Source organism: Coregonus clupeaformis, chromosome 15 (genome assembly GCF_020615455.1).
Source record: "Coregonus clupeaformis isolate EN_2021a chromosome 15, ASM2061545v1, whole genome shotgun sequence".
Taxonomy (NCBI): domain Eukaryota; kingdom Metazoa; phylum Chordata; class Actinopteri; order Salmoniformes; family Salmonidae; genus Coregonus; species Coregonus clupeaformis.
The window spans coordinates 30,243,974-30,261,204 of record NC_059206.1 but is presented as its reverse complement, the minus strand read 5'-3'; the positions used below and the strand labels follow the sequence as shown (position 1 = coordinate 30,261,204).

At 41.7% G+C, this 17,231-nt stretch overlaps 1 protein-coding gene across 6 annotated transcripts; it reads right to left on the bottom strand.

Annotated features, from left to right (window-relative positions):
• Positions 1-3,666: 3,666 nt before the first annotated feature.
• LOC121582624 (ciliogenesis-associated TTC17-interacting protein) lies at positions 3,667-11,204 on the bottom strand. Of its 6 annotated transcripts, none has more exons than XR_006003381.2 (6): positions 10,497-11,204; positions 9,598-9,705; positions 9,229-9,398; positions 8,945-9,112; positions 8,547-8,753; positions 3,667-4,230 (listed from the first exon to the last, which is right to left on the bottom strand). XR_006003381.2 is itself a non-coding variant. In XM_041898560.2 (6 exons), exons 2-6 carry the CDS (start codon positions 9,631-9,633, stop codon positions 4,221-4,223), a joined length of 441 nt encoding a protein of 146 aa, XP_041754494.1. In that variant the 5' UTR covers positions 9,634-9,705; positions 10,497-11,204; the 3' UTR covers positions 3,667-4,220. The 6 variants fall into 6 exon arrangements, 4 of the variants coding, with proteins under 4 accessions (XP_041754494.1, XP_045081036.1, XP_041754495.2 ...); XR_006003382.2 differs by having other exon boundaries at positions 8,547-8,635; XM_041898560.2 differs by having other exon boundaries at positions 8,697-8,753.
• Positions 11,205-17,231: the final 6,027 nt, after the last annotated feature.

The following is a 17,231-nucleotide window of genomic DNA, read 5'->3' as shown; positions in this document are numbered from 1 at the left end:
CATCCATCATCCCTTTGATGCGGTGAAGTTGTCCTGTCCCCTTAGCAGAAAAACACCCCCAAAGCATAATGTTTCCACCTCCATGTTTGACAGTGGGGATGGTGTTCTTGGGGTCATAGGCAGCATTCCTTTAAAATGCAAATCAATTAATAACATTTTTGACATGCATTTTTCAGGATTTTGTTGTTGTTATTCTGTCTCTCACTGTTCAAATAAACCTACCATTAAAATTATAGACTGATCATTTCTTTGTCAGTGGGCAAATGTACAAAATCAGCAGGGGATCAAATACTTTTTTCCCTCACTGTATGTGCAGCAGCTGACCAGAATCCACCAGCAATCCTTCAGCAGCAGGTTCTGAATGACACGTTTTCCTGCGCTGTATGCAGAGGTGAGTGATCTCTGACCTTCTCAATGGCTGCCATAATGAAAGAAGTGTGTAGGTGTAACCGGTGTGAAATGGCTAGCTAGTTAGCGGTGCGCACTACTAGTGCTTCAATCGGTGACGTCACTCGCTCTGAGACCTTGAAGTAGTTGTTTCCCTTGCTCTGCAAGGGCCGCGGCTTTTGTGGAGCGACGGGTAACGGTGCTTCAAGGGTGACTGTTGTCGATGTGTGCAGAGGGTCCCTGGTTCAAGCCCAGGTAGGGGCAAGGAGAGGGACGGAAACAACACTGTTACATTGATGCTGTTGACCCGGATCACTGGTTTGCTGTGGAAAAGGGGGGTGAGTGTAACCGGTGTGAAATGGCTAGCTAGTTAGCGGTGCGCACTAGTAGTGTTACAATCGGTGACGTCACTCGCTCTGAGACCTTGAAGTAGTTGTTTCCCTTGCTTTGCAAGGGCCGTGGCTTTTGTGGAGCGACGGGTAGCGGTGCTTTGAGGGTGACTGTTGTCAATGTGTGCAGAGGGTCCCTGGTTCAAGCCCAGGTAGGGGCGAGGAGAGGGACGGAAGCAACACTGTTACATAGGCCACACTATAATATTTTCTAATTTACATTTAATTTAGCTGAGTGTCTTTGCACATCCAACAGGACATATGTTACACACATGTTTATCAGCATTAGAGGCAAGGACTATATAAAGTACAGTACTTTGCTCCCTGTGGAGCATAATGCAGCAACAAGCCCTTGCCATGCCTGATGGTCCTTGGCAACTTTTTCAGCTTCCCCCCCAAGACAGGCCCATGGTCTTCAAACCTTTGTGGTTGAATCAGAACTAGGGGTTAAAGTTTAAAGGACATCAAAACCATGTTGTCCTGACTAATTTGGTAGGGACAAATCATTCACTAAACCTCAACTAAATCGTGTCATAAATAAGGTGGAAATCGAGCAAGTTGAGGAGACTAAACTGCTTGGAGTAACCTTGGATTGTAAACTGCAATGGTCAAAACATATTGATGCAACAGTAGCTAAAATGAGGAGAGGTCTGTCCATAATAAAGCGCTGCTCTGCCTTCTTAACAACACTATCAACAAGGCAGGTCCTACAGGCCCTAGTTTTGTCACACTAGGACTACTGTCCAGTCGTGTGGTCAGGTGGTCAGAGGGACTTTGGAAAATTACAATTGGCCCAGAGCAGGGCAGCACAGCTGGCCCTTAAATGTTCACAGAGAGCTAACATTAAAGATATGCATGTCAATCTCTCCTGGCTCAAAGTAGAGGAGAGATTTACTTCATCACTACTTGTATTTGTGAGAAGTATTGATGTGTTGAATGCACCGAGCGGTCTGTTTAACTACTAGCACACAGCTCAGACACCCATGCATACCCCACAAGTCTCTTCACAGTCCCCAAGTCCAGAACAGACTATGGGAGGCACACAGTACTAAACTCAGCAAAAAAAAAGAAACGTTCTCTCACTGTGAACTGTGTTTATTTTCAGCAAACTTAACATGTGTAAATATTTGTATGAACATAAGATTAAACAACTGAGACATAAACTGAACAAGTTCCACAGACATGTGACTAACATAAATTGAATAAAGTGTCCCTGAACAAAGGGGTGGTCAAAATCAAAAGTAACAGTCAGTATCCGGTGTGGCCACCAGCTGCATTAAGTACTGCAGTACATCTCCTCCTCATGGACTGCACCAGATTTGCCAGTTCTTGCTGTGAGATGTTACCCCACTCTTCCACCAAGGCACCTGCAAGTTCCCAGACATTTCTGGGGGGAATAGCCCTAGCCCTCACCCTCCGATCCAACAGGTCCCAAACGTGTTCAATGGGATTGAGATCCGGGCTCTTCGCTGGCCATGGCAGAACACTGACATTCCTGTCTTGCAGGAAATCACGCACAGAACGAGCAGTATGGCTGGTGGCATTGTCATGCTGGAGGGTCATGTCAGGATGAGCCTGCAGGAAGGATACCACATGAGGGAGGAGAATGTCTTCCCTGTAACGCACAGCGTTGAGATTGCCTGCAATGACAACAAGCTCAGTCCGACGATGCTGTGACACACCGCCCCAGACCATGACGGACCCTCCACCTCCAAATCGATCCCGCTCCAGAGTACAGGCCTCGGTGTAACGCTCATTTCTTCGACGATAAACGCGAATCCGACCATCACCCCTGGTGAGACAAAACCGCGACTCGTCAGTGAAGAGCACTTTTTGCCAGTCCTGTCTGGTCCAGCGACGGTGGGTTTGTGCCCATAGGTAACGTTGTTGCCAGTGATGTCTGGTGAGGACCTGCCTTACAACAGGCCTACAAACCCTCAGTCCAGCCTCTCGTGAACAGTCTGAGCACTGATGGAGGGATTGTGCATTCCTGGTGTAACTTGGGCAGTTGTTGTTGCCATCCTGTACCTGTTCCGCAGGTGTGATGTTCGGATGTACCGATACTGTGCAGGTGTTGTTACGTGGTCTGCCACTGCGAGTACGATCAGCTGTCCGTCCTGTCTTCGGCGTCTCACAGTACGGACATTGCAATTTATTGCCCTGGCCACATCTGCAGTCCTCATGCCTCCTTGCAGCATGCCTAAGGCACGTTCACGCAGATGAGCAGGGACCCTGGGCATCTTTCTTTTTGTGTTTTTCAGAGTCAGTAGAAAGGCCTCTTTAGTGTCCTAAGTTTTCATAACTGTGACCTTAATTGCCTTCCATCTGTAAGCTGTTAGTGTCTTAACGACCGTTCCACAGGTGCATGTTCATTAATTGTTTATGGTTCATTGAACAAGCATGGGAAACAGTGTTTAAACCCTTTACAATGAAGATCTGTGTAGTTATTTTGATTTTTACAAATTATCTTTGAAAGACAGGTTCCTGAAAAAGTGACGTTTCTTTTTTTTGCTGAGTTTACATAGAGCCATGACTACATGGAAATCTATTCCACATCAAGTAACTCATGCAAGCAGTAAAATCTGATTTTTAAAAATACACCTTATGGAACAGCGGAGACACACAGAACATACGCACTATACACACACGATTTTATGTTGTAAATATGTGGTAGAGTAGTGGGCTGAGGGCACACACTTAATGTGTTGTGAAATCTGTTGTGTAATGTAATGTTCTTAATTGTATATAACTGCCTTAATTTTGCTGGACCCCAGGAAGAGTATCTGCTGCCTTTGCAGCAGCTAATGGGGAGCCATAATAAATACTAAAGGCCAGTTGATAGTAGGCTAAGCAAAGTATTTCACTCAGATACCAGATCATAGACATAGCATTACTTTCATTTCTAACTTTATTGATACAAATGTATGGGGTGATCACAGAGCCAAAGCAAAGTAGCAGTTACTGAAAGTGTCGCACTCAAAGATAACGTTATCAAAAAAAGCATGGAAAATATACAGGACATGACATTGTATTTTATTCACACCAACTGACAACTCTTGCGATTGCCATATCAACAAAGTTGATTGGAATTTGTTTTAGTGCAGCTAATACAAACAGTAGAACAGTATCACAAAACATCCATAAAAGCATTAATATTTGATGATCGAGGGCCTCTGTACATACTAGTGTCAAGTGCTAACCAGAATAGTATTGTCCTCACTAAAGTGACTGAGAGGAAGCTCCTAACTAGACTATTGACATGCAGCCACAGCGTGTCATCAAGGTGAGGTGTTGAAGGTGCCCCTCGGGGGTCGGTGGGAGGCGAAGTTTGAGGGTGAACATGAAGACGTTGCTCGGTTTCTGAAGTAACAGGAACTGCAAAGAAGTCAGCCATCATGCCGCGGATCGCCGGGTGCTTCCGCAGGTACGAGGCATGCTCCACCTTCAACTCCTCCTGTAACACACAGGTCATGTGGGAAACTTAGGGGTTAGTGGTTTAAGAGTAAGGGGCTGGGTGAGAGTAGGAGGTAATGGTAGGGTGTAGGCAGTGGTGTAGTGGTCCCTGGAGAAGTGGGTATACTCTCAGTATTCACCTTTTTTTTTTTAAGTAGTCCAGAAAAAAGCCCTGTTTTAGAAACAGTGACATGTAAGACTATGATTTAGTTTACCCAAAAATATGTAATTTCTACTTGCACACTATTATAAAATGATCATGACTTGATTAGGAGCAGTTTGTAGTTACTACTGGTCACAAGAGCAGCCTGGATGAATGTAAAATGTATTTATCATGAGGCAAACAGGAAATGGTGTTTCGATTATTTTTTGCACATTTATTTAAATAAAATACTTCAAATCTGAAGGTGACAATGCATCCTTGTTCATATTGCTATATGCTTTGTTTTGAACATGTTCATTTACCGGTAAATCATTCAACAAAATATGTTACAACAATATTTAGTTAACAATTAACAAAAATATATGCATTAACAACACATCAACAGTGATATACTCTCTCAACCCAGCACTGGGTTTCTGACCTTTGCTCATACTACAGTATATTCCAGACAAATTTGCTTTCTGCAGGAGCTTTCACACTGCACTGTCTAGAACGCACCGAAGAGGCAGCACGATGGCTCTTCAACCAGGTCCTTGTATATTTTCTAGGATCAAACTTGGAAGTTGGTGGGCCGTTGATATTAATCATCATCAAGTTTGATATGTTTGAGATCAGAAGGACAGCCCTCTTGTCTGAGCTTATATTGTTCATAAGGCTAAAATTCCTCTCACACTCTGCTGTACCGACAGGGAATGTTTTCATACAGTTCATAAGTGGTTTTAGGTCCTTGGGCTCACTACTGGGCTCTTCCAGTAGGTCCCGCATCCCATTCAGTGCTTGGTCTGTGCACAAGTTAAATCGCTTGCACAGTCGCTTAACTTGTTCTTCACCATGGCGGATGCTGGGCTTTGATGGCCACTTACTCTGATCAAGGATGCTGAGGTCCATGATGGTCTCATCTTCAAAAGACAAGCGTTTCTCCAGATTGTTCACAAGGCTTTGTAAGAACTGGCCTGGATTGATAGACTTCAGCTTTGCATTTGTTTTCAGGGCTATAGACCGATACTCCCCAGTCTGTTTTGCTTCTAAAGCCTCACTATATTTCTCACCTGGACTCTCTTTGAATGACTGGATCACTCTGATTGAGCGTTTCAGCAGATGCTCTGCTCTGAGGAGCGTTATAGAACGAGACTGAAGCTCCTGTGACAGGAGACTTAGTTCATGGAGAGTGTCGTACATGAGGCCAAGGTCACAAATGAATTCTGGACTTTGAACACGGTCTAACAAACCTCTGTACATCTGCCTCTCTTTGGTGGACCTCATCTCATCACTGCAAGCATTTTTAAAGTGCTGCACAAGAGCTCCCAGGGATGTCCAAACAGCACGAACAGTCCGAAAGCTACTGGCCACCCAGCGTACATCCAAGATTCTGCCAATGCGAAGAAGTTGTGAGCCTACTTCAGCTGCTGCATTAACAAGTTCACGTTCATTTTTGTTTGACACACTATACAGAGAGTATAGCTTCTGGATAAAAGTTTTAAAGTGATTGACAGAGTTTACCTCATCAACTGCATCTGACACAGCAAGTTCAAGTCTATGGTTCATGCAGTGCCATACAAAAAGCTTTGGGAATCTCAAAGTCAGTCTGGTTGCTACTCCTGACTTCTTTCCTAGCATGACACTGGCTCCATCAGATACAAATGTTACCCAGTTTTCATGAAGCCACTCTTCTGTAAAGCCAGCATTAGTTAAACAGGTGAGTAACGCCTGTAATATGCCATCTGCTCTCTGATTTTCCAGTTCAACAAGTTCCAGGAATATGAACTCAGGGCTTTCTTCTTGAATTGATGCTTTAATAGAAACTGTCATGACAGCTTTGTGACTTAAAGAAGATGCCTCGGTCAATTAGGACAGCTAACTTACTGGATGATGCTATAATGCTACTGATGATTTTGCTCTGCATCTCACTAGCAACATGTTGTATTATTTGTGTTGCACTGTAACGTGAATGAAGTATTGAGCCCATTTTTACACCATTCAGTTCCTGCAGCTCAATGAGGCTCTCATGGTCAGAAAAGGGTCGGTTCTTTTTGGCCAGATGGTAGGCTGTTCGAAACACAGCTTCAGTTTCCTTCATGTAGGACTCAGTCATAGTCTCCACTGCATTCTCAATGGCAGCTTCTTTCTGTTGCTCTGCCACCTTCACAGCCTGAGTGTGGGCCTTGGACAACGCATGTTTCCTCACCTTATTTCTCAAGATTGACAAACTTGTTGTTCTACTTCCCTGGCCAGACACTTGAATTTCAAAGTTCATCCATTCTCTTGAGAGCGATACACCCTGTCCTTGCTCCTTGTCGATCCCAATGGAGTTCACACTGCTACAGACCAGACATCCTGCGAAGCATAAACAAACAATGTAACTACTCCTGTATCCACAGCTGTACGTGTGCATGGTCCTTTACACACACACACACACACAAAGTTATCTGTGCCCACTGTTTCAGAAGTTACCCAAACTAGCAATCTACCTAAACTTACCCAATTTTTTGTTTTTGGATCCCAACCAGGGGTTCTTGGATTTGAAGTCTTCTGTTTGTTTAGCACTCCACAGGTCTGGCCAGTCATTATTGATGTCTACAGACAACAACAAAACTAATTATGCATCTCCCTGTCTCTCTCTCTCTCACACACTTACACACACACACACACACACACACTACTGTGATCACAATAGTCATCAGCAAGACATGGGTCCCCCTCTTTACATTAACAATCTGCATAACCAAGTGGAAATATTTTCAGCAAGTGAAGCTGAAGCATACAGGAGATTAGTGAGTGAAATACTTGGGAGAGTTTATTTAACAAAAAAACAACAAATTTAACACAAAATGTTATATAACAGTAGCATTGTAAAAAACAAACATGGATACAGACAAAATAAATAGAAGGGCAATAAAATAAATAACATCACACAGAAATTCAAAATGAGGCTTAATCTGTCAAAATCACCTTTTGTTACAGTGTGAGGCTTCACTTTTCAATAAACTGGAGATGCAATTTACTGCCTGTGTGTTCTGACCTGGTGGTGGTAGACTGGATCCTTCTCTATGCTCACACTGACTTGCCTGGCTAGCTCCCGGTTGAGAGCTGCCAGGGCTGCTGGTTTTAGGGGTGGGGTCTGCCTGGGCCTGATCTGGGCCTGATTTGTGCCTCTTTACAAAAAAGTCTGCAATATCTCCCTTCCTTTTCATGGTTACCTGTCCCTATACAAAATAAGACAGCCTGATTAGACCTCAATATTGTTTTAGGCTGAATCTTAAACTATTTGTCCCCATTCTTGTGTTTTAACTTACTTAAAAATCAACTACCAGCTTAGCTACTATGCAATTAAACTAGATCATATAGGTTAGTTAGGGCTAAGTAACTTGGCTAATGTTATAATTTAGGGCTTAGTAACTTGGCTAACGTTATAATTTAGACCTTTACAATAATAAACAAGCTTCATAAACATTGAGATAATCAGTTTCATCAGTCTGGTATGAAATTCTTATGAACTGGGTTGATTAAACACTTACTGAAAACCAACAATGCCCCGGTTTCCCCACATTATCCCAATCTACGTAGCTAGCTTCATAACGTTAGCCGACTCGCACTAACTATTGGCGGCAACATCTCTTCTCCTCTAAATGTGCAGTCACTGGCAATTTGCCAGTAGTTTAAAATAATGATTCATTTGGAAACCACCTTAAAACTTACCTCAGAATGATGTCTTCCATCAACTGGGGTGGCACACCGCCGCTTGTGTCCTTTCTTCATCCGTTGTTTGGTCTGCTGCCGTTATCGTAGTCAAGTGGCACCGGCACCTGAGTTTTTTTTTTTTTTTCACTGGCACCTGAGGTATTAGCGATATTTTCCTCGGCATGACCCGCCCTACTCTGCCTCTGATTGGCTCATCAGTCCTCATGCCTAAAGTTAACCAATCTAATCAGTGAAAGCAGCGAGTACCAGCCAATTAGAGGCAGAGGAGGGTGGGTCATGGCTTCACTATCCCCGAGGAAGAAAATAGGCAATCTGACTCACAGATATTACTGAATGATGCGCATCAGGGGGGATTTAGAAGTGGGTATACGCAATGCTGACTGAAAAATAAGTAGGTATACGCCGTATACCAGCGTATACCCTGGACTACACCTCTGGGTGTAGGGAAAGACTACCTTTCTGTCCAGGAACTTGGAGTGCATCTGCATGTACTCCTCCCACACCAGACGCCTCTTCTCAAACACTGGCTTATCATCCCTCACCTCTGACACACAACACACACAAACATGAAATAGGGGAACTTTCCTAATAGTGTGTCTGTGTACCTGTGTGTATTTGGGGCGGGAGCAGCAGGAGCCTCATGTTGATGGCTGGCCAGGTGTCTAAACAGGAACAAGATCACACAGGGAGAAAGAGATTGCAGGAGCAGTGGTGCCCTGTATGTCCCAGGTCCCCCTGGTGTAGGCCAGGTTACTGTAAAAGCACTTTGTGACAACTGCTGATGTAAAAAGAAAAAGGCCATATATACACTTTTGATTGATTGAATGTATAAGTAGAAGTGATGTCCACTTACCCGTCATGTAAGAAGTAGCAGTGCCAACACTGCCAAGTGGCTGGGATGTCCTCCACTGTCCTCTCCACACCAAACACCTCCATCGTCTGCACCCCAGCTCCCTCTGACCACAGTTTGACGCGTTGGCCCACCAGACTCTTCGCGCATTTGGGTGGAAGTGTCTGACAACTAAATTAAATCAAACAACTGAGAACACATCAACTTCATGGAACAGTGAACACACCTCGCACAATTTTTTTTAACAAAATGTACAAGTAGGGCAGTGACTAAAATAACTGACACACGTGGAGGTTGAGATGTGAGGGTCCTGGTGAAACAAGGTCATGTTGTTCGGGACGTTCTTCCTCAGAGGGAGCCACATTAGAAGCAGCAGGCTAGAGCCTTCACACACTAACCCCTTCAGAGAAGAACCCTTCAGAGGAGACAGAGGGAAGACAGTCTGCCTCCTCAGTTCCTACACACACAAACACACAATTTAGAGCCTTCAGATACATACCCTCTTAACAGAGCACGTCGGGAAACACTGCCACCTTAACTCACAGACACACAAATAACCCTCATAAGATTCTCGGTGCAGACTTTAAACTTTTCTATGTGGAAATGACCATGTGTGTGTTTGTGTGTGCTCATCCATTCCTGTGTGAGCGTGTTACCTGTAGGAGGTGGTCTAGCTGCTGCAGCAGCTCCATGTCTATGGATGTTCTTCTCTACTGAACATGTGTAGGATGTGAGGGATTGTAAGGGAGTCTAATTCTGCATCTCTATGGAGAATGAAGAGTTTAAAAGTATAACATTTTAATTGCACAACCAACCCTACATACCACTATTTCATCACAAATCTTAAAAACATCTTATAACTCTTCTGCAGTAAAATCTCGTACACCCAGGTACTTCTCTGCAGCTGCCACCTACACTCATTAACAACACACTACCCCATTCCACTACTTTGACCCTATTTGCTCCTGCACCATGCCAATGGCACACAGCTGATTCAAATTATCAAAGCTTGATGATTAGTTGATTATTTGAATCAGCTGTGTAGTGTTAGGGCAAAAACAAATCGTGTACTGAGTTTGGGAAACTCTGCCCTACGAGGTCCAGAGCCTTCTGGTTTTCTTTTCTACCAGACAATTAATTGCACCCACCTGGTGTCCCAGGTCTAAATTAGTCCCTGATTAGAGGGGAACAATGAAAAAGGGTAGTAGAACTGGCTTCGAGGTCCAGAGTTGAGTTTGAGTGCTCTAGTATATACGAAGCCATACCATGCAAGGCAGGGAATGGCAGAAGTGTTGTGCCTGCCTATTTGTGTAGTGTCAACTGTCAACAGAGCCAGCTTCAAACTCACGCAGTGGTGCAGGTGTAGTAGTGGCCATTCGCAGTATGCCCACCTATTTCTCTACAGATATACTCACGAACTACCATTGAGAATGATTGAACGATCCATCTTAATTCCTTAAATCTCTGCCATTATTAGGTGGAGGTAATGACCACCTCCAGCTAGCTACCTACACCATATAGAGTAGACAATTGTTGATCATTAATTCATACTCACCTGATGGCAGAGAGAGGGTCATGGTCAAGCCGTGTTAGCTGGGGCTGGATAGTCTTGAACGATCCTTGTAATTTACCGTAGACAGACGTGCGCACACACACACCTGTTTGGTATGATATAGCTAGCTTTTAGATCAATGCTTCGTGTCTTGTCTGTCAGTAAGGCCACCAAAAATTGAAGGCAGTTAGCTAACTAACATTACTTGTTGGTGGCCTTAATTTATAACTAACCTGCGAAAGCTAGCTAGCCGGATATGGTTAGGTAACATTCGTCACACAGCTTTTACTTTGAAAACAGCTAGCGACGTATAATGTTGCAGCCCCTCCTCTCTACGCCCACACCGTCTCTGTTCAATCTTGTGGACTACATAAGAAAAATGAATTAATGCAGTCGAAATGATTATCCGTTTTAGTTGTATAAATTCGGATATTGATTGAACGAACAGTACACGGATGTAATTTGAACAAACAAATATAAAACGATCATATGAATATATCATGGGTAGCCATGGAAAAAGTCACTTTTTATCAATAAACCTTGCCAATTACACTATAAAGTGTAGACTATATGCTTTAGCGTGAGTAGAATATAATAGAATAACTGTACAATAGAATAACTTTTCCCAGAGGAAACTTATTTCCCCAGAGATTATTTCAAGCTGCAATAGAACATTTATGCAAAGTCAACCAGGGAGGAAGGTTACCCTCCTCTTCCTTCAGCGACAAGGCAGGCTGCATAAAGAATGTTGTAAAAAATAATGTGCAGAACAGTTCACTATCACGAACGAGGCGGAGTGAGTAATGCTGCGTTCACATGCTAGTCGGAACTTAGAAATGTCCTACTGGCTAGATGGTTAACGTACACGTGCCGTCAACGTTAGCAAGTCGGACATTTCCGAGTTTCCTAGTTCCAACTAGCACTTGAACGCGGCATAAATCCCGACGCGTTAATGCTCCCTCTCAACTAGAATACACTTTCTACTGGACTTTGCACCGACTCGGATAAGTTATTTATTCTCGGGATAACAATAAGATCGTGCAGAAACATGGTAAGCTATTAATCCAAAGTAAATCAAGAAAAGGGAATATTGTTTTGTGTGCCATTCCAGATGCATGGGCTACTTCCACTTTCTTTTTGCCTTTGTTGACAGAATAATTTTCTATGACATTATTTTTGAGATTAGGGTGGATTCATATATAGAGCCTAGTCTATATTTTGTGATAATATAGAACATTTTATAAACACCATTTACAAGTGGTTAATTAAATGGGTGTTTTAAACGCTGCTTTGTTTGAGCATTCACCTTGGGTGCATCTCAATAGCCTAAAGTGGGTTCCTCTGCTCGCCGCTCTCCCTTCGCCTGTAGTCTAGTGATTTCAAAGAACATGACAGACAGGTAAGATTAAAATCCACATGCTGTGTCTGGATTTATTTTACAGTTTAGTTTTCAGACATTGCGCAGATGATGAGGAGGAGACGGAGAGAGGAAGACAGTTACTTTATTGAGACATACCCCAGCATATCCTTGTCTACCTGGAGGTCATGGACACATTTCATATCCTTGCCTACCTGGAGGTCTTTGACATATTTTACCACACCTGCAGGATAACAATTTATACATATAAGCCTACTCATATTTCAGAGGTGTATCATAAGATTTACTTACTGTAAATTAAACACAGACACAACATATTGTCAAATAGATCATAATTTTAATTTGAGTTTTCAGAACAACACAGTTCAATCAAATGTGGAATTGATTTGACAAATACATTATATTTGAAAGGGTATCATTTTTATCTTCCTATTTTGTTGAATAAAAACAGCCATAAATACCACCCCATGCATTATTTTGCTGTTGCCAACAATGAAAAAAAGTATTTTAAAAAATACATTCCTTGACAGCTGCTTGGTTTACAGTTCTTCCTTTTTTAGAGTGCTAAATTTCAGCCTTGACCTCAGGGTGAAGTTGCCCCTATAAATGCTGATCTGGGGCCAGTTTAATGGTTAAGGTTAGGATTGGGGGAGGGGAAGCTGATCCTAGATCTGTACCTAGGGGAAACTTCACCCCGTAGCGAAACACATTCTACCTCTTCCTCTGGCTAAAAAAGAGAATCTCTTAAATCTCAAGGGAGTTTTGTTTCATTGTTTATATTATATTGTGTGTGACACCTTCAACATTTCTGAGGATGATATCAATATCTTGATTCAATTATGAGATCTTCCTGAATAGTGGTGACAGTTACAAGCAGGAGGCTCATTATATTTACAATAAACATGGTGTGATGGTGCAATATATGCAGTATCCAGTTCATATGTTTTTCAACCCAGTTCATATGCGTTTTCAACACAAAATACACAGTTTTGTTATGATGTTGAAAACTTTGCCAGCTCTTTGGCAAAACTGTATGAAAAGTGCTTTATCAATAAATATACACTACCGTTCAAAAGTTTGGGGTCACTTAGAAATGTCCTTGTTTTAGAAAGAAAAGCAATCTTTTATGTCCATTAAAATAACATCAAATTGATCAGAAATACAGTGTAGACATTGTTAATGTTGTAAATGGCTATTGTAGCTGGAAACGGCAGATTTTTTATGGAAATCTACATAGGTGTACAGAGGCCCATTATCAGCAACAATCAGTCCTGTGTTCCAATGGCACGTTGTGTTTGCTAATCCAAGTTTATCATTTTAAAAGGCTAATTGATCATTAGAAAACCCTTTTGCAATTATGTTAGCACAGCTGAAAACTGTTGTGCTGATTAAAGAAGCAATAAAACTGGCCTTCTTGAGAGTAGTTGAGTATCTGGAGCATCAGCAATTGTGGGTTCGATTACAGGCTCAAAATGGCCAGAAACTCATCAGTCTATTCTTGTTCTGAGAAATGAAGGCTATTCCATGCGAGAAATTGCCAAGAAACTGAAGATCTCGTACAACGCTGTGTACTACTCCCTTCACAGAACAGCGCAAACTGGCTCTAACCAGAATATAAATATTTCACCTTTATTAACCAGGTAAGCCAGTTGAGAACAAGTTCTCATTTACAACTGCGACCTGGCCCAGATAAAGCAAAGCAGTGCGATAAAAACAACAGCACAGTTACACATGGGATAAAACAAAACATACAGTTAATAACACAATATAAAATCTATATACAGTGTGTGCAAATGTAGTAAGTTATGGAGGTAAGGCAATAAATAGGCCATAGTGCAAAATAATTACAATTTAGTATTAACAGAGTGGGAGGCCCCGGTGCACAACTGAGCAAGAGGACAAATACATTAGAGTGTCTAGTTTGAGAAACAGATGCCTCACAGGTCCTCAACTGGCAGTGAAGAGGTGACTCCGGGATGCTGACCTTCTAGGCAAAGTTGCAAAGAAAAAGCCATATCTCAGACTGGCCAATAAAAATAAAAGATGGGCAGTCTGAGATATGGCTTTTTCTTTGCAACTCCGCCTAGAAGGTCAGCATCCCGGAGTCGCCTCTTCACTGTTGACGTTGAGACTGGTGTTTTGCGGGTACTATTTAATGAAGCTGCTAGTTGAGGACCTGTGAGGCGCCTGCTTCTCAAAGTAGACACTAATGTATTTGTCCTCTTGCTCAGTTGTGCAGCGGGGCCTCCCACTCCTCTTTCTATTCTGGTTAGAGCCAGTTTGCGCTGTTCTGTGAAGGGAGTAGTACACAGCATTGTACGAGATCTTCAGTTTCTTGGCAATTTCTTGCATAGAATAGCCTTCATTTCTCAGAACAAGAATAGACTGACACGTTTCAGAAGAAAGTTATTTGTTTCTGGTCATTTTGAGCCTGTAATCGAACCCACAATTGCTGATGCTCCAGATACTCAACTAGTCTCAAGAAGGCCAGTTTTATTGCTTCTTTAAATCAGCACACCAGTTTTCAGCTTTGCTAACATAATTGCAAAAGGGTTTTCTAATGATCAATTAGCCTTTTAAAATGATAAACTTGGATTAGCAAACACAACGTGCCATTGGAACACAGGACTGATGGTTGCTGATAATGGGCCTCTGTACGCCTATGTAGATATTCCTTTTTTTTTTTTTTTTATCAGCCGTTTCCAGCTACAATAGCCATTTACAACATTAACAATGTCTACACTATTTCTGATCAATTTGATGTTATTTTAATGGACCAAAAAATTGCTTTTCTTTCAAAAACAAGGACATTTCTAAGTGACCCCAAACCTTTGAAAGGTAGTGTATATTTATTTAATTCACGCTCCATCTCTCTCAGCCTGAGAAGAACAGTCGCCTGCGTCAGGTTCAGGAGGAGGCGGAGGAGGTGAAGGTCATCATGATGGACAACATGGAGAAGACCGAGGCACGCAAGGAGAAACTGCAGGACCTTGACGAAAGGGCTGAGGAACTGAAGTTAAAGGTGAGAGTGGGTTAGCATGTTTTATTTTATTTTTTAAAATACATACACTTGCACTGATACAATTTTTATTCTGATCACTGATCTGATCCAATTCAAACATTTATTTTTACAGTGAATATCACTTTTTAATATAAAAGCTGTTCAGACCTCACTCTGGCCAAGCCTGCCACTAACCTGAGGTCCTTTTTGGTGTTTTGTCAGAACGGTAAATTTTGACTTTAGTGCTTGATTGGTTTGTTTGTTTAGAGCAAGTCCTTCCACAAGACATCAATTAAGCTAAAGGAGCAGAAGAAATGTGACAACATCAAGGCCAATTGGAAGCTCATTGCTGTTGTTGCAGCCTCTGCCATAATTATCATCCTAGTTGCAATCTTTATGTTGGTCAACAGATCTAGCCCTGAAAACACACATGATATAGGCATTACCCCAACGCACGAAGGAGGCATTACCCCAACGCACGAAGGAGGCATTACCCCAACGCACGAAGGAGGCATTACCCCAACAACCATTGGGCCTGGGAAGTCGGCTATAGCCTAGGACCAATAGGTCTGAAGAGGAAACAAATAGTGGACACTACTTGAAGGATGCTACTATCGGTCAAAAGTCTATTTTCTAGCTTCTGTCGTTGATACTTTACTTGTCCTCGTACACCCATTGGAGACTTCCACAGATACATCAGGGAAGATAAATAATTTATTAGGTGCAAAACTTGTCAAAGAATCCCATTATTCAGAATCTTGTTGGGATTACCAATTATCTGTAAACTATTACATCTGATAATATTGAAATCAGAAAGGGTAAGACATTAGGGGTGATGACGAGATAGATTTGATCTATTCCCTTTCAACAGCATTTATAATTTATTACTGAACATCTTGGGATACATAATTAAGGTTAACCTGAACAGAAAAGTTGTATTTTGTCGTTTATTTGAAAATACCCTATTTTCAAATACTCTAGGCAACTATTTTCTTTGATATTCAAATAAAAAGGTCAAATAAATGACCAACAAATACACAGTATGTTCATAATGAGTGAGACAAGGGAATACATTAACATTTGACATCAAGTTCTTATACATGTGTAGTAATTTTGTGACAATAGCGACATTGTTGTTACATAGGACTTTGGAAATTGCTTTATAATTGCACAATAAGAGTTATTACATAAGTGGAATAAGGACAGTCTATTCCTCGTGTACAGTAGTTACAAAAATACAGCTCATTGCTATGCAATTAAAATGCAATTACCAAAGTATTATGTAACATGCTAATATAATGTTGCTCCAAAAGTAATTACAGTTTTATTACACAGGCACAAGAACAGTTGAATGTTAAGTGGAATGCTAACAGTAACAAAATATGGCTATTAAGTGTCAAAAGTATACTAAATATCCCAAAACTGAAATAACTATAGCCAAGGTAGGTTGGAAAACCATGTTAGTTTGTATTCTGAGTAAACTATCTCTTTAAATATGTTATAGTGTGTTTGAAACAAGAACACTTACCCGCAGATGGACAAAGAGGTTCAAAGTTGTTTTTGCTAAGCATCCAACTTGCTGTTTGCAAATGGCTTTGAATTTGTCAGGTATCATAAAATTAATTGCAGCTTTTGACCTTTTCAGTGGCATGTTGAAAGAGTCATTAAGTAGTTGAGCGTCAACCTATTTATACTTATCTGTACAAAATATCATTGTTTGACTTGATTATGTACAGTGGGGAAAAAAGTATTTAGTCAGCCACCAATTGTGCAAGTTCTCCCACTTAAAAAGATGAGAGAGGCCTGTAATTTTCATCATAGGTACACGTCCACTATGACAGACAAATAGAGAATTTTTTTTCTCCAGAAAATCACATTGTAGGATTTTTAATTGCAAATTGAATTTATTTGCAAATTATGGTGGAAAATAAGTATTTGGTCACCTACAAACAAGCAAGATTTCTGGCTCTCACAGACCTGTAACTTCTTCTTTAAGAGGCTCCTCTGTCCTCCACTCGTTACCTGTATTAATGGCACCTGTTTGAACTTGTTATCAGTATAAAAGACACCTGTCCACAACCTCAAACAGTCACACTCCAAACTCCACTATGGCCAAGACCAAAGAGCTGTCAAAGGACACCAGAAACAAAATTGTAGACCTGCACCAGGCTGGGAAGACTGAATCTGCAATAGGTAAGCAGCTTGGTTTGAAGAAATCAACTGTGGGAGCAATTATTAGGAAATGGAAGACATACAAGACCACTGATAATCTCCCTCGATCTGGGGCTCCACGCAAGATCTCACCCCGTGGGGTCAAAATGATCACAAGAACGGTGAGCAAAAATCCCAGAACCACACG